At 45.2% G+C, this 24,885-nt stretch overlaps 1 protein-coding gene across 2 annotated transcripts in view; it reads left to right on the top strand.

The window, feature by feature from the left end:
- Dlgap5 (DLG associated protein 5) overlaps positions 1-24,885 on the top strand; it is a 39,046-nt gene that overhangs the window by 13,252 nt on the left and 909 nt on the right. For both annotated transcript variants that reach the window (XM_041634021.1, XM_041634020.1), the window contains 11 exons: positions 2,092-2,357; positions 3,320-3,432; positions 3,895-4,021; positions 8,656-8,741; positions 9,588-9,748; positions 12,160-12,252; positions 15,755-15,974; positions 17,786-17,969; positions 19,707-19,767; positions 20,976-21,201; positions 22,492-22,538. In XM_041634021.1, the coding sequence (XP_041489955.1) occupies positions 2,092-2,357; positions 3,320-3,432; positions 3,895-4,021; positions 8,656-8,741; positions 9,588-9,748; positions 12,160-12,252; positions 15,755-15,974; positions 17,786-17,969; positions 19,707-19,767; positions 20,976-21,201; positions 22,492-22,538 (1,584 nt within the window). The remainder of the gene's footprint in view (positions 1-2,091; positions 2,358-3,319; positions 3,433-3,894; positions 4,022-8,655; positions 8,742-9,587; positions 9,749-12,159; positions 12,253-15,754; positions 15,975-17,785; positions 17,970-19,706; positions 19,768-20,975; positions 21,202-22,491; positions 22,539-24,885) is intronic.

Below are 24,885 nucleotides of genomic sequence, written 5' to 3'. Positions count from 1 at the left end.
ATGGCTCAGCAGGAAAAGGTGCTTGCTGCCAAGCCTGACGACTCCCCCAGAACCCACATGGTGGAAGGAGAGAACTTGATTCCTGCAAGTGTCCTCTAACCTCCACATAGAAATTTAAAAAGGAAAGAAAAAAAAAAAAACTTAAGGAACTATTTTGAGTTTCTAGTCTCTTGGCCTAGAATACAACCTTAATCTTAAAAACGAAAGAACCGCTTGCTGAATAGTGCAAAGCCTCCCTAGAGCCATACTGGGTGTCCAAGGAGGGAAATGGAGAGGCAATCTTTGTAAGTCTTAAAGGAAACCCTTCTAAGATTTATTTTGTGGGGCCTGCGAAATGATTCAGTGGGTAAAAGCACTTGCTATCAAGCCTGATGACCTGAGTCTGATCCCCGAATCCCACGGGGTGGAACCTGTGTTCTGATCTCCACTCATGCTGTGAATGTTATCATTAGTTTTTGATTTCACTGACATACTGGCCTTTGGGATTCTTATTCAGGTTGAGTATGAGTTCAGACCTCATAAGTCAAAAACTTTTTAAATGTCTAAATATCAAGTAACAACTAAACTGACTTGGAAAAATATGTTTGTATTCTATGGTTTGATCTCATTGTATCACACTAAAAATTGTTGTTCTGTGGAAAGCTGATTTACAATCTAAGGTTATTTTTGAATTATTTATTTTATGAGTATGGGTGTTTAGCTTGCATATGTCTATGAACTGCCTGTTCGCCTGGTGCCTGTGGAGGCTAAAGAGAGTATCAGATCCCGTGGGATTGGAGTTAGAGATGGTTGTGAGCCGTGTGAGTGCTGGGACTTGAACCCAGGTAATTTGGAAGAGCAACCAGTGGTCTTAACCACAGAGCCAGTGCTCCAGCCACCGCCATTCAAGGTTATTTTTTTACTAAGGGTGTGGTCCTCTAGAATAAGAGTCACTCAGTAAGTACTAGATTTCTCATTCTTAAAGCCTTGCAAATTTTATAAAAGTGTATTTTGGGGCTGGAGAGATGCCTCAGAGGTCTGCTCTTCCAGAGATCCTGAGTTCAATTTCTCGCTGCCACATGGCAACTTACAACTGTCTATAATGAGACCTGGTACCCTCATTCAGGCAGAAATGCAGGCACACACTGTATACATAATCAATCAATCCATCTTTTTTTTTTTTAAGGTGTACTTTGTCAGTTGAGTTTTTCCATTTTAGTTTTAATATATTTTAATTAAGTATATCAATTTTAGTTTCAAACTGTGCGTGTGGATGCTCTCTTGCTAACTTCCTGTTGCTAAAGCAGCCTAAGGAAAAAAAGGTTCACTTTGGCTCATAGTTTGAGGACATAGTCCATCATCATCCTGTGGAATCTTGAGGTAGCTGGTCACATGGCGGCAGCAGCGAGTCCTGTGCTCAGCTCGCGTTCCCTTTTAGTCAGTTTGCCAGAGTGGTGCTGCCCTCACCACAGTTAGGCTGGTTCTTCCTGCCTTGCTTGTCTAAGACCTCACTCTCAGGTGTGGCCAGAAGTGAGTCGTGATGACGTCCATCAGTACGGCCCTCACAGTGTCAAACGTGCTGAGTCGTGATGACGTCCATCAGTACGGCCCTCACAGTGTCAGGCATGCTGAGTCGTGATGACGTCCATCAGTACGACCCTCACAGTGTCAGGCATGCTGGGTCATGGTGATGTCTGTGGTGACGTCCATCAGTACGGCCCTCACAGTGTCAGGCATGCTGAGTCGTGATGACGTCCATCAGTACGGCCCTCACAGTGTCGGACGTGCTGAGTCGTGGTGACGTCCATCAGTACGACCCTCACAGTGTCAGGCATGCTGGGTCATGGTGATGTCTGTGGTGACGTCCATCAGTACGGCCCTCACAGTGTCGGACGTGCTGGGTCATGGTGATGTCTGTGGTGACGTCCATCAGTACGGCCCTCACAGTGTCGGACGTGCTGGGTCATGGTGATGTCTGTGGTGATGTCCATCAGTACGGCCCTCACAGTGTCAAACGTGTTTGTTGCTACTGCTGCTATTTGTGTGTTTGTGTCTTAATGATTGGATGCCTTCCTGGAGGAGAAATTCCAGCTCTGTTCTGCTTATACCTAGGTCATTCCCTCTAAAGGTGCTAGTGAAGAAAATTGTGTGGGTCCACAGAGCAGTGTAACAAGTGGAACGGGTCAGGACAGAGTCTTCCCAGCCGTGAGGAGCTTACCGAGGACAGTTCCTGCAAAAGCGAAGCAAAGGAATTCCTTTGCGCCCGAGCATTGTGTGTTTCAGCCACCTCGTGGGCTGAAGACCTACCCAGTGGCGCCTACGTGTCATAGAAGTGACCACGCCCTCCTGACGCCCTGGAGCCCTTTAAAACTAGATGGGTAAGATGTGTACTTTAACACACAAACACTAATACACAAATAATCTTCTTAATACCAAGCTCTTTACTAAAAGGAGCAACAAATTCCGATCTTACATTTCTACTTTTTTCTGCACTATTTTTAGTTAGTAAAGTATGCTAGCTACGAATTGCACAAAAACGTTTTCTTTGAGAAGAGTTCTTCAGAAGCTTGCACTAATATCTTTGATAGTTTTGATATTTTCTATGAATTGTATTCACCATAAACATGTTGATCTTTGCTTTAAATAGGTGACTTAATTATAACCCTTAAATAATATTTACTTAATTTCTTTTGTAAAGATTTATTTTTAAGTTGGACAGTGGTGGCGCACGCCTTTAATCCTGGTACTTGGGAGACAGAGGCAGGTAGATCTCTGTGAGTTCGAGGCCAGCCTGGTGTACAGAGTGAGTTCCAGGACAGCCAGGGCTACACAGAGAAACCCTGTCTTGGGGGGCGGGGGGAGGAAGAGCTCCAATATCTTTGAATCCTCGTATAATTAGTTTAATAAAGAGCCCTATTCCCACTGTTGGTTTAAGTTTCCCTGCCCAGAATAAGCATTGTTCAGGTTCCTAACCAGGGCGGCTGGCACATGCCCAGCCCACAGCCATCCCATTGGCAAGGCTGAAGAGGGCTGTTCAGAGTCTGAGGCCAGGCTCCATTTCCTAGCACGACACCATGTCAAAACCAAACAAAAATCCCCAAGTAATGACTTTTGATCCGAGCTTCCCTGGTACACGACATCTTCAGTAGCCTGCTCCCACCCAGTGCTGGGGTTTTGGGCATGCATCACCACCTGGATAGAAATTTATTAATTAAAAGCTACTTTGTGTGAGGTAGTGAGGCCTTCTTCTTTTTAAAGAACTACACAAGTTTCGAGTCCTTCGACTGTGTATGTGGGGACTTTGTCTTTTGTGAAGTGTACATTTTGCTGTTACTTTTAGCTCTACAACTCAGGATTCAGCAAATGGACCCTTGGTACAAACGTCTATATCGGTGCAACAAGAATCAAATAATGTAGAGCAGGATTTCACGTCTCCGGCAGCCTGTGATGAAGGTAGGGTGTGTACTTCAGAGATGTGTCCAGGGCCCCGATAAAGTGGGAGATGGGGAGAAGGAGCTAGGGAGAGCACCGCTCAGCCACTAAGATCTGGAGTCTAAGGACCGAGCTGGACGTGGGTCAGACAGGATCTAAAGACTACACCGGGGAGGTGGGGACACTGCCATGGGTCTGTTCCAGCCCTGGAGAGACCATTTCAGAAAGACAGTGGAGCATGCTCTTAGAAGGACACTGCACATGACCTCTGACCTCCACGTGCATGTGCGCGCGTGCGAACACACACACACACACACACACACACACACTGATGACCATAATAGACGAGATCTGAATAGAATGAGGCAGAAGCAGCAACGTTAAAGCTCAGCAAGGCTAAAACTGAAGGGTTTTAGAAGATACCTCATGAGTTCTGTCATTTTAGGAATTGGTCTTTAATGAGTAATGGTTTCTTTCACATAGAACATGTCTTAAACCAAAAGGAAGCGCCTGCTACAAATTCCAGTCGCCTTTCGGAGGACGGAGCCACATCCCTGGGAGTAGGAGAAGGGCAGGCGTCTCAGCCACAGCATGATGTGCCGTATTTCAGGTTCGTCTGCTACTGCTGTGAGAATCCGCATTCGTGTCTTGACTTTAAACCCCAAATGAAGGTGTTCCATTTTATACTTGAACAATTTACTGTGGTCGGTGAAGAGGAACTGGCTTTGGTGCGATTTTTACCATGCAGTTTGTGCTCTTCTTTCCTTACTTCTAGGGCGTAGTCAGGGTTCTGTTGTAAGGGGAGGTGTGAGAGAAGTGGCCGTCCCAGCCCAGAGTCTGGCCCTTCCATGCAGTTGTTAATGTTGTTGTGAATGTTTTGAGAGGTAAATAATGAAAGTGTAAAAGTCTTGTATGGTACATCGTTTTGTTTTCATGTAGTGGTGAATGTTGATGACTTTGGTTTTAGCACCTGAAGCGCTCTCTCGTATGTGGGTGCACACTCGATTGTCTGCTCTGTCACACTTTACTTAGTGGACACAGCTGGTGGCTCTAACAGGCTGCAGCTGCTCACTCTTGAAGCCCAGGCTGAAGAGAGGAAGCATCTTCTGCACGGGACGACAGAGTCCGTTGGTAATGCACCTCGTAGCACCCGGGAAAGTTTGATCTCCAAACCAAACAAACTGGCCAGGAGGATCTGAAGTTCAAGATCGTCCTTGGCTACATAACCCTTGCAAGAACTGCCTGGGATAGATGAGAGCTTGTCTTCTTGTTATTGTTATTAACCTTTGAGAATTCCATTCGATGTGTTTTCATCAAATTCACCTTCAGCATCCTTTAACTCTTTCCTGTTCCACACTGCCTCCGAGCCACCATCAAGTCTTTTTTTCTTTTCTTTTTTTTAATAACCAATGGACTGCTGCTGTTTGGTTGGTTGGTTTGTGATATGTATGGGTGTCATGCTTACATGTATGCTGTGTACTGTGTGTGTGCCTGGTGCTTGGAGAGGCCAGAAGAGGCCTTTGGGTCCCTGGAACTGGAGTTAGAGACAGTTTTGAGCCAGTGAGTTTTTTATTTTTTGTATCTTTGTGACTGGTTTATTTTACTTAGTGTAGTATCCTTAAGATTGATCTGTAGTGTTAGAATTTCTTTCCTTTCTCAGTGTGTAGTCCTAACTAGCATGGGCCTCACTTTGTAGACCAGACAGACCTCCAACCCATGGGCAGTCCTCCCATCTGTGCCTAGCAAGTGCTGAGACTACAGACATAAGCCCTGTGCCCAGTTTTCGTTTCTCAAGGTTGAACAGGATGGGGATGCGGTGTCTGGAAAGGTAGCTCAGCCTTTAAGGGTATTTTGCTGATGTTTCGGGAGAGTTTGGTTTCCAGCATCCACATGGCAGCCCACAACCAGCTGTCATTCAGCTCCAGGGAATCCAGTACTCTCTTCTGCCCTCCAAGGGTACTGTACACACGTGGTGCACTTGCATATACTCATACACTTTGTAAATAAATCTTTTTTTAAATTTTTATTTATTTATATTTTATGTAACAGTGCTCTGCATGTATGCCTGCATGCCAGTAGAGGGCGCCAGATCTCATTGGTTGTGAGCCACCACCAAATTAAACTCAGGAACAACCAGTGCTCTTAACTGCTGAGCCATCTCTCCAGCCCAAAAATAAATCTTAAGTGTACTCCGTACTCACATTTTGCTTCTCCATATATCTGTCATCTACATTTCTGTTGTATGTTTTGTTTTGTTTTCGTTTGTGACGGAATCATGTTATAGTCTCCTGACTACCCTACACTCACCATATGAGCCCAGAACTCTCTGTAGCAGCCTCCAGTCTAGATTGATCCTCCTGTCTCTGACTCTGGTGCTGCCACACTCAGCTGTAGTGACATTTGGCTTGCTTCCATTTTAGTGATTAGGACCGCTCTGGACATGAGTGTGCAAGCATGCCTTGGGGACCTGCTTTCAGTTCTTTGATATGCACGTAGCTGTGGAATCTCTCTGCACTCTGGGGTGCCTGTGTTAGAACAGACTGAACTCCTACTAGCCCTAGATCTCTCACATTTTGGATTATGGACTTCTTGTTTGGGGTCTATTCTGTTCTTGTTGAGTGTTTAGAGCATCCCTAACCTATAGTGATAATCAAAACTCTCCAGCCAGGCTCAGTTTTTCACACCTTTATTCCCAGCAGAGGGAGGTAGAAGGGAGGAGGATCTGAGTTCAAGGCCAACCAGGGCTCTATAGATACACCTTGTCTTAAGAAAAGTCTCTGGGCATCATCAAATGTTCTCTGGGGAGCAAGATTAACTCAAATAAATATTATCTAGGACTGGAGAGATGGCTCAGAGGATAAGAGCACTGACTGCTCTTCCAGAGGCCCTGAGTTCAATTCCCAGCAACCGTGGTGGCTCACAACCAACCACCTATAATGAGATCTGGGGCCCTCTTCTGGCACGCAGGCAAAACACACAGGCAGAACACTACTATATATATAATAAATAAATCTTTTTCAAAAAAGAGAGAGGAAGAAACTATCTAATAGACTTTGTAGGACCCTGTCACCTTGCGGAGAGGGTTTGTTCAATTCTGTCCTTGTTTTTGGTTGTAGCCTCGCCTGGCTGGAACTCAGGTGTGGGCCATGCTGGCCTCACTTGCCCTGCTCCTCCTGCTTCTGCCTCCTGGCACTAGACTGCAGCTGTGCCGTGCTGTGCCTCAGGGAAGGCTCTGACTTTAGTCATAGATTTTGCTGGCTTTATCTTCAGGTCATTTTTGATAGCCCTTAGTGTTGTTCTTTTTTAAAAATGCTCCAAGATCCCCGCGGCAGTAGGCAGCAGAAATGCTGTAAGTGCCAAATGGTGGCAGCGGGCCATGTGGTGGCAGGCAGCGGGCCCTGGGAGCAGCCAGTCCCGGGCAGAAATGGCTGCCAGTCCCAGAGCGGCAGCCCGAGCGGTGGTGGTGGCGGGCCATGTGGTGGCAGACAGCGGGCCCCAGGCAGAGACGGCTGCTGGTCCCCGAGCAATGGCTGGTTCCAGGCAGGGAGATACATGGCGGGCGGGCAGAAGACAGAAACATGGATAGACACGACATGCAGGGTGAGGTTGAATGTTTATTCAGGGAGTTATGGAGGAGGAAGGGTGAAGGGGGGGACAGAGAGAGAGGGAGGGAAGGAGAGAGAGAGAGAGAGAAGAAGAGAAAGAGGAGAAAGAGGAGAAAGAGACAGAGAAGGGGGGAAGAGAGAAGTGGGGAGAGAGGCAGAAGCGAAAATGCCTCTCTGAGAGGAAGATGGAAAAGAGAGCGAGCTCAAGCTGGAAGCTGAAGATCAGCCTGCCTCAGCGGATGGGGAGGGGAATGGGTGTGGCTTGTCTCTTAAAGCAACAGGAAAGCACAACATTCCCAGGTCTTCCTTATAATTAAAAGCACGCACATCAAGGAAGCAGAAAAGGAAGGGCCCAAGATGGCGGCGGGCAGGTCAGAGGTAATGAAAGTGGGCATGGCTTGTCCCTTAAAGCGACAGGAAAGCACAACATTCCCAGGTCTTCCTTATAATAAAAAGCAGGAGACCAGGCACCACAGCCCAAAGGAACTGGGGCGGCGAACTCTCAAGACTGCTTCCGGCTGATTATGGGCGTCGTCTTTGGGGAGGGCACGAGAGAAGGCTGGGTGCTGGTCATATCCTGGCATAGCTGGTCTCTTTGCTTCTGACCGATGTCTGTGGCATGGGAATGTCTGGTGTCCGTAAGGTATTGGCAGAACAAAGAATTGAGGGGGATGTATCTGACCTGTTTAAGGTGGATTCTTTAATTCGGCTCCCTGGAACTCAAGAGAACTCCTTGGCTTTTCGAAAACAGAAGTTTTAGACATATACCCTCAATTCCCTGGTTCTGAGCTCGCTCTCTTTTCCATCTTCCTCTCGGAGAGGCAGCTTCGCTTCTGCCTCCCCACTTCTCTGCTTCCCCCCTTCTCTGTCTCTTTCTCCTCTTCTCTCTCTCTCTCTCTCTCTCTCTCTCTCTCTCTCTCTTTCTCTCTCTCCCTGTCCTCCTCTTCACCCTTCCTCCTCCATAACTCCCTGAATAAACATTCAACCTCACCCTGCATGTCGTGTCTATCCATGTTTCTGTCTTCTGCCCGCCCACCATGTGTCTCCCCGCCTGGAACCAGCCATTGCTCGGGGACTAGCAGCCGTCTCTGCCTGGGGCCCACTGCCTGCTGCCACATGGCCCGCCACCACCACCGCTCGGGCTGCCGCTCTGGGACCCGCAGCCATTTCTGCCTGGGACTGGCTGCTCCCAGAGCCCGCTGCCTACTGCCACAGGGGATCTTGCAGCATTTTTTAAAAAAAGAACAACACTTAGTTCTATGACGAGTGTCTGAGTGCATATTACTCACCAAGGGATGTTGAACTCAGCCTCTGAATGAGGAACCGAACAAATCAGAAATGGTAGCTTGAAAAAGGGAGAAGTGTGTCTTGGCATCATCCATCCCATGTAAATTTCACTATAGAAGAATGGGCATACATGAGTTATGTGATGATAGGAAATTTGTCTTTTGTGAATTTTATTATATAGTTCGTTAAATCCTTGCACATAAAATCTTCAAAATGACTGTTTTGCCTTTTTTATGTACTATTTTGTACCTTTGTTTTAAACCCTTCTGTCCTGTGTATTAAAGTGTCCTAATGGTAAGACTGAACTAAGGTGGCCACACTTGTATGACTAAAGTGGATGTCACAATTCCAGAACAATCCTCCAGTTAGAAACTGACAGATTGACCTCGCACTGCCTGGAGTGGGACAGGAAGCTGGACCTGGACATTCCTGATGATGGTGAGATGAAGACGTTCTCTTGTTGTTAGCATTGTATCGTGTATCTTAGAAAGGCTCTCCTAGCATAAGCTGGCCTAGCGCTCAGTCTGTAGTTGAAGGTGACCTTGAACCCTGGTCATCTTGTCCACTTCAAGGGCCACAATAAAAATGTTTACGTTATGTATTAGGTTTTCTTTTATTGTAGTAGTAAGAGTAGTCGTAGAAGATCTAACTCAGGATTTTTTTTTGTGCTCAGCACATGCTTGGCTAGCAAACTATATCCATAACCCTTATTTTTTTTAATGTTGCATTCCTTTTGAAGTTAAAACTCTAGTGTCCAACTTTCAGTTTCAGTATTGCTCAAAATGCCAAGAGTTGCTCAACATATATCCTCTAATATCTCTGTGCTAAAGAAGTGTACAACTTTTGTGTATTTTGGTGTTTTAATGTGACTTTGTATATATTGGTGTTAATCTGGTATTCCTTGGTTATATAAATATGTGTTCTGATTTATAATTATGTAAATCAGTACGAACAGATTAGTCCTATTTATTTGGAGAAACTATTTAAAAAGCTAGCAGTATGAGGTCCTGGATACTTACGTACCTTGACTTGTTAGGTTGAAATCTCATAAAATACAGGAGAAAGGGAATGGTTCCTGAGAAGCCATGTGTGATTGAGGGTGAACACTGCTAATTGTTTCTGGTGCTTGAAGCAAGGAGCTTGTGTCCAGCATTTGTGACAAAGCTTGGGGATGGTTCTTCTTTGTTTTTCTATATTAGTTTAATTGTGTAAGCTCTGGGGATTAGGGGGCTAAGTCTCAGTTGGCTGGCTCACTGAAAAGGCCCTATTTACTTTCTTCTTTAGCTAAAGATCTTATTCGCACAACAGTGGGTCAAACAAGACTCCTTATTATGGAAAGGTTCAAGCAGTTTGAAGGACTGATAGATAACTGTGAATATAAACGAGGTGAAAAGGAGACCACCTGTTCAGATCTGGATGGATTTTGGGATATGGTTAATTTTCAGGTATGTGTCAAGTGTTTTCGACATTTGCTTCAAAATGGATGTAATAAGTGAGCTATTGGAATGTACCATGTAAGTTGCACTGTCTCTTCCCCATGTTGTCAAATAGTTTGTGGTGATTGTACGTGGGAGGCGTGAGCCAGTGCAGTTACTGAATTCTGTTGTGTGCCAGGCCGTGTTTATAGAAATGATGAGAAGGCAGGAAAAGAACTGGCCATGGTGGTACGCGCCTTTAATCCCACACAGAGGCAGGGAGGGCTGAGTTCAAGGCCAGCCTGGTCAACAGTGCCAGGGCCACCAGGGCACCACAGAGAAACCCTGAAACAGGCGGGAAGAGAAGTGAATGGTTTAGTAGCAGCTTTTAGATACGGTAAGACTTACGGAGGCCGTTAGTGTGTTTCCCAGCCACCCAGCAGCTCAGACCCGAAATAATCACACAGAAACTATACTATTTAAAACATTGTTTGGCCCATTAGCTCTAGCTTTTTATTGGCTAACACTTGCATCTTAATTTAACCCATTTTTAGTAATCTGTGTATTGTCACGTGGCTGTGTCTTACCAGGTAAAGTTTCCAGCGTCTGTCTCCAGCAGGGCTACATGGCTTCTCCTTCACTCCTTTTTTTCTCCCAGCATTCTGTTTAGTTTTCCCTGCCTATCTACCCTATCAGGCCAAACCAGTTTATTAACCAGTGGTGTTCACAACATACGGAGGGGAATCCCACATCACATTGTCATGCAAAGCTGAGCCTCTTAAATATGTATGGCGTTGTAATGGGAAGCTGAGCCTCTTAGATACAGTATGACTTAATGGAAAGCTGAGGCTCTTAGATACAGTATGACATAATGGAAAGCTGAGCCTCTTAGATACAGTATGACATAATGGGAAGCTGAGGCTCTTAGATACAGTATGACGTAATGGGAAGCTGAGCCTCTTAGATACAGTATGACATAATGGGAAGCTGAGGCTCTTAGATACAGTATGACGTAATGGAAAGCTGAGACTCTTAGATACAGTATGACGTAATGGAAAGCTGAGGCTCTTAGATACAGTATGACGTAACGGGAAGCTGAGCCTTTTAGATACAGTTAGACATTATAATGTAAAGCAGAGTATTGATGGAGGTCTAGGAGGGTATGTCTGGAGGAAGGACATTTCCTACCTTGCTGAGTTTATATTTCAGAAATATATGAGGCACTGAAGAGATGGACCGGCAGTTAGAGCACTTGCTCTTCTTGCACAGGACTAGGATTCTTTTTTCAGCACCTACATTAGGCAGCTTATAACTGCCTATAACTCTGGTTTCAAGGAATCTGACTCCCTTGTATGGCCACCCATACTCAACATGGGTCAGGCAAACAGATATAATATACACATGAAATAAAATCAATCCCTTTTTTGTTTGTTTTTGGTTGTTGAGGCAGAGTTTCTCTTGTGTGATATCTCTGGCTGTCCTGGCACTCGCTCTGTATCAGGCTGGCCTCGAACTCACACAGATCCATCTAACTCTGCCTCCCAAGTGCTGGGATTAAAGGTGTGTGCCACCACTGCCTGGCTAAATAAAATAAAATCCATCTTAAAGGAAGGAAAAAGAAGCAAGCAGATGAGCAGTGTATGGTGGAATACACCTTTAATCTCATCACTCTAAATAATTCACATTCAGAATTATAAAATATATATAACTTCTTAAAAGGAATCTGGGAGAGTTGTTAATATATAACTTCCTTTCTGTAGGTTTTAGAGATTTCTAGACCAAAACTACCAATGAACAATTTTAACATAAAAATTCTTGATTTGAACACTCAATTTACAGTGACTTAAGCTGAATAACCCCAGTGTTTAGGAGGTAGAGGCAGGAGGATAGGGAGTTCAAGTATATCCTGAACTGTGCAGCAAAGTGTGGGTCATCCTGGATTGATTTAAGACCCTGTCGCTCAACCACGGTCTCTCTCCCTCTCTCTCTCTCTCTCTCTCTCTCTCTCTCTCTCTCTCTCCCTCCCTCCCTCCCTCCCTCCCCCCCCTCTCTCTCTCTCACACACACACACACACACACACAGTCTCTCTCTCATACACATGCACACTCATACACAGTCTCTCTCTGTCTCTCTTTTTTGATTTTTCAAGACAGGGTTTCTCTAGCTTCGGAGCCTGTCCTGGAACTAGCTCTTTTAGACCAGGCTGGCCTGGAACTCAGAGATCCTCCTGCCTCTGCCTCCCGAGTGCTGGGATTAAAGGCTTGTGCCACCACACACACACACACACACACACACACACACACACAGAGGATTTTAAGTTTAATGACGATCCAGTTCTGGGCACCATTTTCAGTTTATTTAGCATTTAGTAATTTTATAGTCATAATATAGCAATTTTAACATAGCGTTAATGGGATGAACTTGGGCTTTTTATTAACAGGTCGAGGATGTAAACCAAAAGTTCAACAACCTGATCAAACTTGAGGAAGCTGGATGGAAAAACAATAATAATCCAAGCAAAAAAGTCCTCCGGGTAGGTTTGTGCATTTTCTATCCAAATTTCTAGCATAGATGCTTCTCTAATTTTGTTTTTGTTTTGTTTTGTTTTTGTTTTGTTTTTTAGATTCTTTCTTTTTTTTTTAATTTATTTATTATGTATATAGTGTTCTGGGCACCAGATCTCATTACAGATGGTTGTGAGCCACCATGTGGTTGCTAGGAATTGAACTCTGGACCTCCGGAACAACAGTTTTCTTAACCTCTGAGCCATCTCTCCAGCCCCCTCTAATTTTCTTTTTAAAAATACATTCAATCATGTGGAGCGGGGTGGCCTAGTTGTGCCACAGAGCACATGTGGAGGTTAAGGACAGCTTGGAAACATTGATTCTTTACTTCTACCATGTCAGTTTTGAAAATATTTAGCTTTGGGCTTTCTGTATCACAAGCTATGTTTTCTATAATGCTTATTACATTCTGATTGCCTTTGGGGGAAAGCAAGGGTACAATCAACATGAAGTAAGATGTTTGCTTCTAAAGAGAAACGAGATGTGTGATTGCATTGGGTTACCTAGGTGACTTTTCTATTCCTAGACAGTGGGTAGATGAGCACGGGCGTGGGTTTGCTCAGAAGCTGCACCCGCGTGGGCACGCGTGGCGTGGCACACTGTGATGGCAGCTCTCGGGAGGCTGAGGCAGAATGATTGCCTTGACTCCAAGGCCACCATGGGCTGTGTGTACGTAGCAAGTTTCAGGACAGGCAGGACTACATAGCAAGACTGTGTCTTACAAAACTGAACAGACCTCCTATGTTTATGTATTTCTTTTAATTGCAAAACTATAAATAATCCATGTTTTGTAAATTCCAAGTGGTTCCACTAAGCTTCATAGCAGTCCATTTAGAGGGTGCTGTATCCTCAGTTTACGGCTGAGAAATTCAAGACTCTGAAAGAGTAAATCATTTGCCCAAGGTAGTGTTGGGTCACTCCAGGCTTTGGTGTTCCCAATTCATGCTTTCATTGGGCAGACCACACCTCCTCACTGTCTACATGCTTTTGTGTGACAGACTGTAGACTGATAAGATTTTATGTATTTCTTCATTATGCTAATAAGGTTTTCTACTTTTCCTGTAAAACATGCTTTGTTAATCTAATAAGAGTCCAGTTAGCGGGTTAAGAGCACGTGCTGCTCTTTCTTGCACACACATAGGGTAGCTCACGATGGCCTATAATTCCAGCTCCAGGGGGCTCTGGGGACAGCTGCACCCATATGCACAGTCTCACACAGACACACACATGTACACATACTTTAAGGTCTTTTCTAAGTGCATTTTTCTTGTGCTTCTTATGGACATTTGTCGTACTTGTCAGTTTTCTTCATGCTGTTGGAAGGACTCTATAAACTTGGGTTGATACTTTATAGTTTGTTATGCAAACAAAACTTCTGAATTCTGTCTTAGCAGCACAACATGTTAAAGAATTAAAAGAAACTTTAATATTTCCTTGCAATGAAGTCTCACTGCAAGGATTGAGGGAATGAGTAGATGGCTGGAAATTTGTAAATCTACATAATAAAGGAGAATATTTATTAAAGGTCCTAGTATAACGATAAATGTTTTTTGAGATGGGTTTCACTATATATCCCAGTCTGAACTCAAGCATGGAATTCTCCTGTCTCAGCTTCCAAGATGCTGGGATTATAGACTTGCACTGCTGCTCCTGACAGCCTGTGGGTATTTCTTATTGAATGTTTAGATCTGAAAATACTATATCACATAAGAGGTGCAATTCTGCCTCTGATCACCAGATGTCTCTCTCTGTCTACTTTGTTTTCGGCTACAGTTTGGTTGGCTGGGGAGACCTTTATATTCCTGGGACCATCTCCGGGCAGTATATAGCCTATGCAAGTGCCTTATGTTTGCGCTATACACCAAGCCCTGTTAGTCAAATAAAACTAATCTTTTACCTGTACTGTGATGACACACCTTTCACTCTTACGCATTTCCCTTCCAGTTTGTCTGTTCCTCCCTCTTTAAATGTGTTCAAGGTCTAACCTTGATTACACTGAAACCAAGCAGCTTACCTGGTGAATCACCTTATTGTGGGTCCCACCCCCTTCTCAGCTCTTGTCAGTCACAGAGTTTCCTGAAAAGCATGCATGCTGTTTGTTCACAGATTTCTCTCCGGCTGCGTGGTTTACCACTCTCTGCCTTCAGAGAAGTTATCAAGAGTTTTTAGCCCATTAGTGGCTAACGTTATTAGATGCATGGCTTATACAATTTAACCTTCTTTGTTACTGTCTACATCCTCTTTCTTAAATTGTAAGTTTATTTACCGCTGTCCACTCTGCGTGTGTTTACGTATGTGGGTTCTCAGTCAGAAGCAGGTGTGGTGTCCTGGAGCTAGAGTTACAGACGCTAATAGCAGCCCCGAGTTGGTGCTGGGACCCAGACTCAGTCCTCTGAAATAGTCGTGAGCTCTCCTCCATGCTGTGCCATCTCTCCAGCCCCATTCCTGTGCCTCTTAACCTGCTCTGGGTCTCCCAAATCTGTTTTGGTCAAGCTCAAATTCTGCACATCATTGTCTCCGTATCTTTAGTAAACCATTCCCGGGAACTGTTTTCTTGTCTCAGAAGAATGGCATTTCCGTGCCACTGGGTGTCTGTCCTGTAGCTCTGGGTTTTACTGAAACCCACACTGGGTAATCCTCTTCCTTTAGGATTAGAGAGAGAGGGAACTGGGTGTGGGCTTATGAAACCTCAAAACCCCCCACCCCCAGTGAACAGCTCCTCCAACAAAGTCACCCCAACTAATATCTCCTAATTCTGCCCATATAGCTCCACTAACTGGGGACCCACCATTCAAACGTATAAGCTGATGGTTTTCATTTTTATTCAGACCACCACACCACACAAGGTGATACTGGTTGGTGTGGTGGTGCCAGTCTTTAATCTCAGCTGGTCCTGAGGGTGGAGTGGGTGTGCACTCAAGACCAGCTGGCACAACTTAGTGAGACCCTGTCTCAAGATAAGTTATAAGAACTAATGACTTATGTCAGTGGTAGCAAGATTTCCTGCTGTGTACAGGGCTCTGGGTTCTTTCCTCAGTACCAACGGAACAGAAGAGGATGGTAATGTTCAAGGAGGGTGTCTTAGGTAGGGTTCTCTTGCTGTGAAGGGACACCATGACCATGGCAACTCTTATAAGGGAAAAACATTTAGTTGGGGTGGCTTACATTTTCAGAGGTTTAGTCCATCATGGTGAGGCATGGTGGCGATCAGACAGGCATGGTGCTGGTGAAGGAGCTCAGAGACACCGGGTATGGCTTGAGCATTTAAGACCTCAAAGCATACCCCGACAATGACACATTTCCTCTACAAAGACCATACGCACTCCAACAAAGCCACACCTCCTAATAGCCAGTCCCTGTGAGATTATGGGGTCAGTTACATCCAACCACAGATGGTATCAGCCCTCACCAAAGGAAGAGGAAAGGGGTGGAAATGTCACCTTTAATTAATTTGTGTTATTTCCCCTGCAGAAAAAGATTGCGCCTGGTGGAACAAACAGAACAAAGCAGGATGATGCAGGAAGACTGGCTGCTAGAAACCGCCTCGCTGCCATAAAGAACGCGATGAAAGCGAGGCTGAAGCAGGAAGAGCATGCGCCAGTGGCAGCCGTGGAGACACCAAAGGAAGTCGACAAAATAGTGTTTGATGCTGGGTTTTTCAGAATTGAGAGTCCTGTTAAATCGTTTTCAGGTTTGTGTTTTTGCAGAAACTTAAGAGAAATATTTGGGCCAAATGAGGGTTTGTGTAGAGGCTAAAATCATTTTCCCGTGAACATATGAAGGTGCCCCGATTCCTAGAAGACAGGCCGTGCTAGCAAGCCGCACGCAAACCACACTCTGCGAGGGGTGGGCGGATAGGCTTGTGCATGATCCGTCTTTTAAGGTCAGGCTTGTGTTTCCAAGGATTCCATAGCTGCTACTGGCATGTAGTCCCAGTCTGTAAGGTTCCATGACAAGTGAGATTAGAACTAAGATGCAAGAGGAACTGGACCTGCTCTTTACCCTCCTCAGCTGTGCAGCTGACTGCAGCCTCTGCACAGGAGGAACGGGAGGGAGCTGAGCAACTGTGGAAACCTGTACATCACTGCATCTTTTGAGTCTCAGGATCAGACTGAGCTTTGCACGCATACACTAGGCAAGCGCTTGTCCATTGAGCAATGGCCTCCCTTTTTGAAATTCTCTCTTTTGAGACGAGGTCTGGTTACGTTTCCCAGCTATCCTTGACCTCATGCAGGCCTGGATCTTACTCCAATCCTCCTGCCGTAGCCTCTGGGGAGGCTGGGGCGTCAGGGAGCAGCAGCTCCCACTTCACATCACTTTATTCAAACGTTTCTCTGCGTGCTGCTTGCCCACTCTCTCACGTCCTGCTAGGACTATATGATTCTGGCACCCACCACCTAAGTGCCGTGCAGAGGAGATCTGAGTGTCTCAACAGTTTATTTGTCAATATCCGTTTGTTTCCATGGACTAGCCCAGTTTTTGGCTGTATCTGGTAACTACAGCAGGATACAACCCATGTCTCAACTTTTCCAGGAAATACTTTGCTGTACAAGAAACAGCAAAGGAATTTATTGTAATTATTCTTCAAACTGAGGTTTTGGTGTTTTTGTTTGCTTGTTTATTTTGGCTTTTAAGACAGGGTTTCTCTGTATAGCCTTGGGTGTCCTAAAACTCTTCGGCTGTAGATCAGGCTGGCCTCGAATTTGCTGAGATCCATCTGCCTCTGCCTCCAAGTACTGGGATTAAAGGTGTGTACTACTATGCCTGCCAGGTTGAGATTCTTGACCCAAGTGTTCATTTGTTAGACATTGGTAAGAAGTAGCTCACTTGCTGATTTCATTATACCTTTTAAAATATTTTTTAGTGTGTGCGTGTGTGTTTAAAATTTATTTCTTATGTATACACACACCAGATATCATTATAGATGGTTGTGAGCCACTATGTGATTATTAGGAATTACACGCAGAACCTCTAGAAGAGCAGCCAGTGCTCTTAACCTCTGAGCCATCTCTCCAAGCCCTTCTAAAATATTCTTAATATAGTCTCTAATTGTCAGAGACGGACCTATTTTTTATTTTTTAAGTTTTAGTGTTTTGTGTATATGGATATTTTGCCTGCACATTTATCTACACCATGTGTGTCCCTGCTGCCTGCAGAAGCCAGACGAAGGCGCCAGATCCCCAGGATCTGGAGTTATAGCTGCTGTGAAGCCCCAGGAAGAGCTGGGAATCAAACCTGGACCCTCCAGAAGAGCAGCCAGTCTTCTTAACTGCTGAGTCACCCTCCAGCCACAGAGTTGAAAGAACAATGCTGTAACATAGGCATGGGATATCAGAGGGAAGCGTTGTCTGATGTGACAATTCTCTTCTTCAAAGAAAGCCCCTGGCACCTGACTAACAAATGTTGACAAGAGGAGGCCTAGTTAGCAGGATTTGCATTGCCTTTCTGAACAAAAAATGAAAGAAAGGATTTTTGCTATGGAGGTTATTTTGTCTTTTCTAGCACTTTCTTCTGAGCGTCGTTCTCAGAGATTTGGAGCAGTCATACCTGCCAGCAGAGTCATGCCTGAGAGCCGGGCTGCAGGGGACCTTCAGAGACAAAGGAGATCGCTGGAGAATCCTGACCCTCAGAGCAGCACGCGTGAAGGGGTCAATAAGACATTGTTTTCAGACACCCTTGAAAGCAGGTATTTTTCTTTAATGTACATTACACGTTTAATGATACTGATATTAACTTATCATTTCACATGGTCAGGCTGGTAAAATGTGACAGACATGTTTCCAATTAAATTTTGCATATGACCTGAAATATGTAGGCAAGATTTGCTCTTTTCTAACTGAGGAGACAGGCTTAAGGTTTCCAGTTGGAAGCAAGTGCGGTGGAGGTGACCCTGGCCACCCAGGAGGCTGAGGTGAGGGGTGATTTCAGAGAGTCTGAGACCAGCCCCAGTGACGCTGATGTCTTCAACAAAAGAACACAGGTCGGTACCCTGGAGAGGAAGCAGTGTGGTGTCCTCCAGTGCTTAGCAGGCATGGCTGGCCTGTGAAACTGAGCCTCACTCCCCTCGGCTCCAGAGCAGGCGCACCCAGACACGCGCTGCTCCTGCGGTGCTTCAGAGGCACACACCTTTAGGCCGGCCTGTACAGGAAGTGCCCAGCGTGGGCAGACTAGCAATCACTAGGTTATTGACCGGTGTCCTCCCTTACAGCAGCCGTGTCAGGTGTTGATTGAGGAAAGGTAAATGGCGTCCTAATGAAGTTCAACTGGGTCCATTCTGCTCGTATACACTCTCCACAAATGCATTAAAATAAGCTAACTGTCCTTTTCAATGGTTTCTAATGCACAGGCGTCTGATAGAGGGAAGGGAGTTTGAACAAGTAGGAAATAAAATTGTAAAATAAGAATCTGGAGCCAGCAAGATGGCTCGGTGGATAAAGGTGCTTGATTTGCAAGCTGCCTGGCCTGAGTTCAATCCCTACAAACAACAGAAAGGAGGAGGAGAGAGCTCCCTACCCCTGTGGTCACTCTGACCTTCACACACACATAATGGGTTTTTTTTTTTTTAATTTTCAGTTGCAAATGTCTTTCAAGACGGCATCTTAAAAATAAGCAACTTTGCAGGAAGTTGTTCTTTAAGATTCATTTTTATGCCAGGCGGTGGTGACACATGCTCTTAATCCCAGCACTCAGGAGTCAGAGGCAGACAGATCTCTGAGTTCTGAGTTCAAGGCCAGCCTGGTCTAAAGAGCAAGTTCCAAGACAGCCAGGGCTACACAGAGAAATGCTGTCTTGAAAATTAAAAAAAAAGATTCATTTTTATTTGTGTGTGTATGTGTTGTGTGTATACACGTGCATGCGTGCTGTGTGTGTGGGTACCCAGAGCTCAGAAGAGGATTTTAGGTTTGCTAGACCCTGAGTTACAAGCAGCTGTGAGCTGACCAACACAGGAGCCAAACTCCCATCCTCTGTAAAAACAGCAAACTCTTATCTCTCTAGAAGAGAATATTTTTAAAGCAAACTTTGAAAAGATTGAAATTAACATTATGTTTAGTCATGCTGAATGTGTAGATTCTTGCATACATGCTGTGGCATGGTGTGTGGACCAGAGGACAGCTTCTCGGGGATCAGTTTTCTCCTCCTAACATGTTCCAGGAGTTAACCTCAGGTCATCAGGCTTGGTGGCAGGGAACCGTCTTGTGGGTCCCCAAAGAGATTATGAAAGATAACTCTTCTTAGGTTTTTTGTTTGTTTATTTTTTATCAACGTACAAAAGAATGAGTTTTGTTATGCCATTCCCCTGGGCCAGGCTCTACCTCTGACCTCATTGTGCAAGCTAGCACCCTCTGTGAAGGGTGGACTCAAAGCCCACATGGAACGACTGTGATGTGCTTAGCGATTGGTGTCTAACCACTGTTTGTTCCAGGTCCAGCAGAGCAGACGACACTTGGTGTCCTGGAGAGCAAGAGTCAAGTGCCCTGGACCATGTAAGTCCTATTGCAAGGTGGCGGTAGGTAGCCAAGGGTGTTAGCTGTTTATACCAGACAGAAAGAAAGAGAAAATAACAAAACTTGCATTTGGCAGCCTAAGCGAATCATGCAAAGTCGCATCGTTCTCATTTGAATGGCCCGTGGGTTGCTGGAAACAGCTCTCTTTGTCTGCTTCAGACCACATCAAGACGGCTCTGGAGCCAGTGCACTCGAGCAAGGGCAGCAGTCTTTGGCCTCTTTTTAAATTGTTTTTTAATTTCTTTATGAATGAGTGTTTTGCCTACATATGTATATCTATGCATTGTGTGCATGTAGTGCCTGTGGGTTCAGAAGTGGGTGTCAGATCTCCTGGATGTGGAATTACAGAAGGTTGTGAGCTTCCATGTGGGTCCCGGGAGTCAACCCGGGGACCTTTGGGAGAGCAGCCAGCGCTATTAACCTTTGAGCCATCTCTGGCCCTGGCTTCTATTTTTTGAACCAAACTGGATGACGTATCTTTTTGTATCTGTGTGTTATGTCTGCCTTCTTTTACTAAATAGACCTAGCAGGTTTGAGCTGGAACCCTCTTGCCCCAGCATCCAGAGTAGCACTGTAGTCTGGTGCCCTCAGGCCCAGTGTGCTCTTATAATTTACTTTCTCTTTCTTCACAAAAAGTTTGCCAATCTTTGAGCTGATACAGGTGTTTGCTGAGAAGCTTGTCCTCGTTCCTGTTAGATCTTTGTGTTGTGGAACAAGACAGCAGAATTCATAGTGTTCTTTACTTTTTGTGGGTTTGTTGTTGTTGCTGTTGTGTGCAGACTGGGTTTCTCTGCGTAGCCGAGGCTGGCCTCGAACTCACAGAGGTCCATCTGCCTCCCAAAGTTCTTGGATTAAAGGAATACGTCACTTCTTTTTTTCCCGGCATTCTTTTTTTCCCCCAAATTTATTTGTTAATTTCATTTTGCATTCCATCTACAGTTCTCCCCCCGCCAACCTGACATTCTTTACACTTTTTTATTTTGGGGGTGTTGGTTTAAGACAGGGTTTCTCTGTCGCCCTGGCTGTCCTGGAACTCACTCTGCCTCTGCCTCCCGAGTGCTGGCACTAAAAGCATGCGCCACCACCACCTGGCTTCTGTTTTTCTTATATTTCATAGCAGTATGGCTTTTTTAAAAAATTTGTTCCATTTATGGGTAATTGGAATCTTTGCCCGCTTTTACCTCCAGGTTGTAAATAAGATAAATGTAGAAATGGATTGTTTCCCCGCTGAGGTGATGAATTTGCCTCTTCCTGCCGGTCGAGTGGCCGGTGACGCCAAGCAGAGAGAAGTGCAGTCTGATGTGGAAGGCATGGAGCTACAGTCTACCTCCCAAGATGTGCTGATGAGTGACCCTGAGAAGAGCTCCCCCTCACCAAACACCTCCCAGGAAGACTCCAGAGTATGCCAGTCAGGTAAAGTCTCAGACCCAGTGCAGCCTGGGTGGAACATAAGTTAGAGGAAGGCGCGATGGTCGTGGGATTCTGAGAACAGTTTCTCGTGACGAAGGTGAAGAAGGAGGCTCACTGTAACTATCAAAGAAGCTAGTTTCAGAATACTGGATGGGGGGCCATCCTAACCAAAGAGAAGCAGACAGGATTACGCCTAGTTCAGGACCAGCCTGTCTTACCTATGGTGTTTCAGGCTAGCAAGCGCAATACAGTGAGACGCTGTCTCAAAACAGCAGCACCAAGGAGCACCATGCTTCTAACCCAAGACTTGAGAGACAAGTGCTGGACCACACTGGAGATGGGGGCGTTTGGCGATAGATGTGTTTGCTGATCCACACTGGAGATGGGGCCTTTGGCGATAGATGTGTTTGCTGATCCACACTGGAGATGGGGCCTTTGGCGATAGATGTGTTTGCTGATCCACACTGGAGATGGGGCGTTTGGCGATAGATGTGTTTGCTGGTCCACTGGAGATGGGGGTGTCTGGCGCTAGACGTGTTTGGAAGCCCTCAGTGAGAAAAACTCCTTCGGTTCTCTTCTTCAGCCCGTATCCCCAAAACTGTCTTCAGAATATTCCGTTTTTCCTCTCTCATGCCTGTTTTCTATCTACCGTGTTGTGATTCTTCTGTAAAAGGGACTGGGCCTCACATTTGTGTTATAGTATATGGGCCTACTCTCCTCCACTGTTCCCAGTCTGCCTGAGACCTAGTAAAGTACAGTGTTACACTGTGCAGACATCTCCTGTCTTTACCTGGACCTCTCTTGTGTGAGACATGACCTCCCTGTGTATCCCTCGCTGGCCAGGACCTCATGTAGATAGATCCTGAGTGCTGGGTTGGAGGTGTGTACCTACACTGGCCTCCGTCTGTTCTCAGCAGCATCTTGTGGGTACCTTTATGCTACAAGTTTGGTGCTTTCTTATTAAGGACCTTTATACTTTTTTTGTTTTGTTTTGCTTTTTGAGACAGGGTTTCTCTATGTAGCCCTGGTTGTCTCTGTAGACCAGGCTGGCCTCGAACTCACAGAAACCCACCTGTTTCCACCTTCTAAGTGCTGGGATTAGAGGTGTGTGCCACCACTGCCTGGCGACCCTTATAAAGTAAGGATTTGACCTAGCAATCTAATTGCGTTAAAACCACGTGACACAGGCAGGCATGGCTTTGTGTTCTCATCTGATGGTGGTTTTCCCTGTCCATCTGTAACTCCCTTAACCGAAAGAATAGTCTTTAAAAATTATTGTTCCTTGTTTTTCAGAACCATTACATAGACAGCTCAATTGTGAACCCCAACTTCTTGATCCAGTAAGTTTTTATCTTAATTTGGGAAGTTTCTGTATACTTTAGATTTATGCAATTGTAAAGTTTTCTTGGCTTTATCTTGTTTCCAGTTGCTGTGGGTGCGAACATGCCGCATCATCGCAGCATGCGTATGGAGGGCGGAGGGCAACTTTGGGAAGTGCGCTCTCTCCTTCTGTTGGGGGCTCCAGGGATGGAATTCCAGGTGTCACCTACCTCTCACCCACCCTGGTTTTGTTTGCTTTCAGAATAGGGTCTTGTTCTGAAGACCACGCTAGCCTATGACTCTCCCTTTCTGGTACTGAGATGATAATTTCTTGTATAAAATGAAAGTTGCTCACTTTTCAACTTGGCTGCAAGGTTTAAATGTGTGTCATGTGATTCCCTGTGTACATCATCTGCTGTTCTGAAGTGGGAGCGGGCGCAGCTTAAGTGGTTGCTTCTCCCGTAGCATCTGGGTTCAGGTCCCAGCACCCACATGGTAGCACAAGGCTGCCTGTAACTCCAGTCCCCGAGGGTCCACCTCCCTCTCTGGCCTTTGTGGGCAGAACACCCGTACACATAAAGTACACAGCTGCTTACATTTTAATTGAGAGAAGGCTTCTGCATACATTCTAATAATCTAAAACACTGACATGCATTCTGCTATTCGAATATGATAGGGCAAATTGCCTGAAAGCTTACCTAGTGTCTGGTTTAGATTCTGCCAGATGTTTCTAAGTGATTCAAGCTTTTATAATAAAGTATGAAAGAAGAGTCAGGTGGTGGTGCCTCGCACCTTTAATCCCAGTGCTCAGGAGGCAGAGACAGGCGGATCTCTGTGTTTGAGGCCAGCCTGGTCTACAGATCGAGTTCCAGGATAGTGGGGACTACATGGACAAACCCTGTCTTAAAACCCATAAGATGCGGCTACTACTTGTAAAAAGCACGGGGGTGGTGGGCGGTGTCTGTCCCATCTCAGCCCTCTGTGGCCATGTTCTCCTTCAGCCCTGAGGCTACTGCAGTTGTACTCTGCTGTGTTATTGTGAGTTCAGCTTTTACTCTAGGTAATCTCTTACTTGTAAATTACCAAGTTAGCCCCGCTGAAGTCTTCCTGTAAAAGTTCTTTTCTCTTGTGTATTAATTTAACATAGAGCTATGTACTTTATGTGTTTAACATGGGTTTATAGGCATATATGTATGTGTGTGTGTGTATTTAGTCTCTCAATAAGAGTACAATATGGACTCATTCTTTCTGAAATCCACCATCTTTTCAGAAATCTGATTTTGTAGTTATAAACTGTCCACTTTCTGCCTGATGCTCACTGGTATTGATGGTATTGGCGTGATCAGCATAGTTGTCTTTCTGTTGAGTGGACAGTGACCTTCAGCCTATCTCTAGACATTCTCAGTGATCTGGAATAGGACTTTGTCTCCTGTCTTTTATCTCATGAGTCTAATATAACTGTGGTAACATTGTTGGCTTACTGACACCAGCTGCTACCGTGAATCAGGAAATGACTTTGGTTTGATAATCTTTGGTTTGCTTATATTAGACTATAAGAAATTCACTGGGCTGGCAAGATGTGCCAAGCCTAATCACCCAGATTCAATCCTCAGAATTCATACTGGAAGGAGTAAACCAATTCCTGCAAGTTGTTCCGTGACTTCCCTGCCCTTGTACACACTCACTAAATAAATGTAAAGGCCAAGCCAGGAATCCACTACAGCAAATGTAGGGTTAAATAGCAGCTGATACGTGTGTCCTCTAGCCGGGGATTCCTAATGCACCTTTGTCTTGACTTCTGACCTCTTGCAAATCTGCTGTCTCTGGTCAGGCCCTGTGCCGCCTGTGTCTCTGGAGCACAGTTGTGTCACTGTCACTCTTGGTCTCAGCAGCGTGAGGCTAATTCTGTAGCAGGCCTGACATTACCCTCCTCTTAGGTCTCATCTGTTTGGTTCTGGGTGTGTAAGTAGATCTGGAAGTTATTCTGGTTTGACATCTGTAATATAATTAGAGGTGCTCTGTAGCTCTGTGTCGTCTCATTGAATCTTAGTAGTTATACTTTTCCTATGATTTCTTTTTCCATTTCCATAAATATTAAACATTAGGTACTTAAATCTAGCAGTCTATTTCGGCCCAAATTAGTGCTTTGAAACTCAAGTAGGGCTTGATTGGGGCAATTATAAAGATCCCAATAGGGCCACACTGTGGTGGAAGACCCGTTAATGGCTACATGGTTTAGGGTTTGTGGAACCTGCATGAGTATCTTTTTGTTTTGTTTTATCGAGGCAAGGTTTCTCTGTAGCTTTGGAGCCTGTCCTGGAAACTAGCTCTTGTAGACCTGGCTGGCCTCGAACTCTTAGAGATCCG

This window comes from Microtus oregoni, unplaced genomic scaffold, assembly GCF_018167655.1.
Source record: "Microtus oregoni isolate MIOR12 unplaced genomic scaffold, Mior012 000045F_ref0000178, whole genome shotgun sequence".
Lineage (NCBI taxonomy): Eukaryota > Metazoa > Chordata > Mammalia > Rodentia > Cricetidae > Microtus > Microtus oregoni.
Note: the sequence above shows the minus strand (reverse complement) of the source record. Positions and strands in the feature narration are given on the sequence as shown.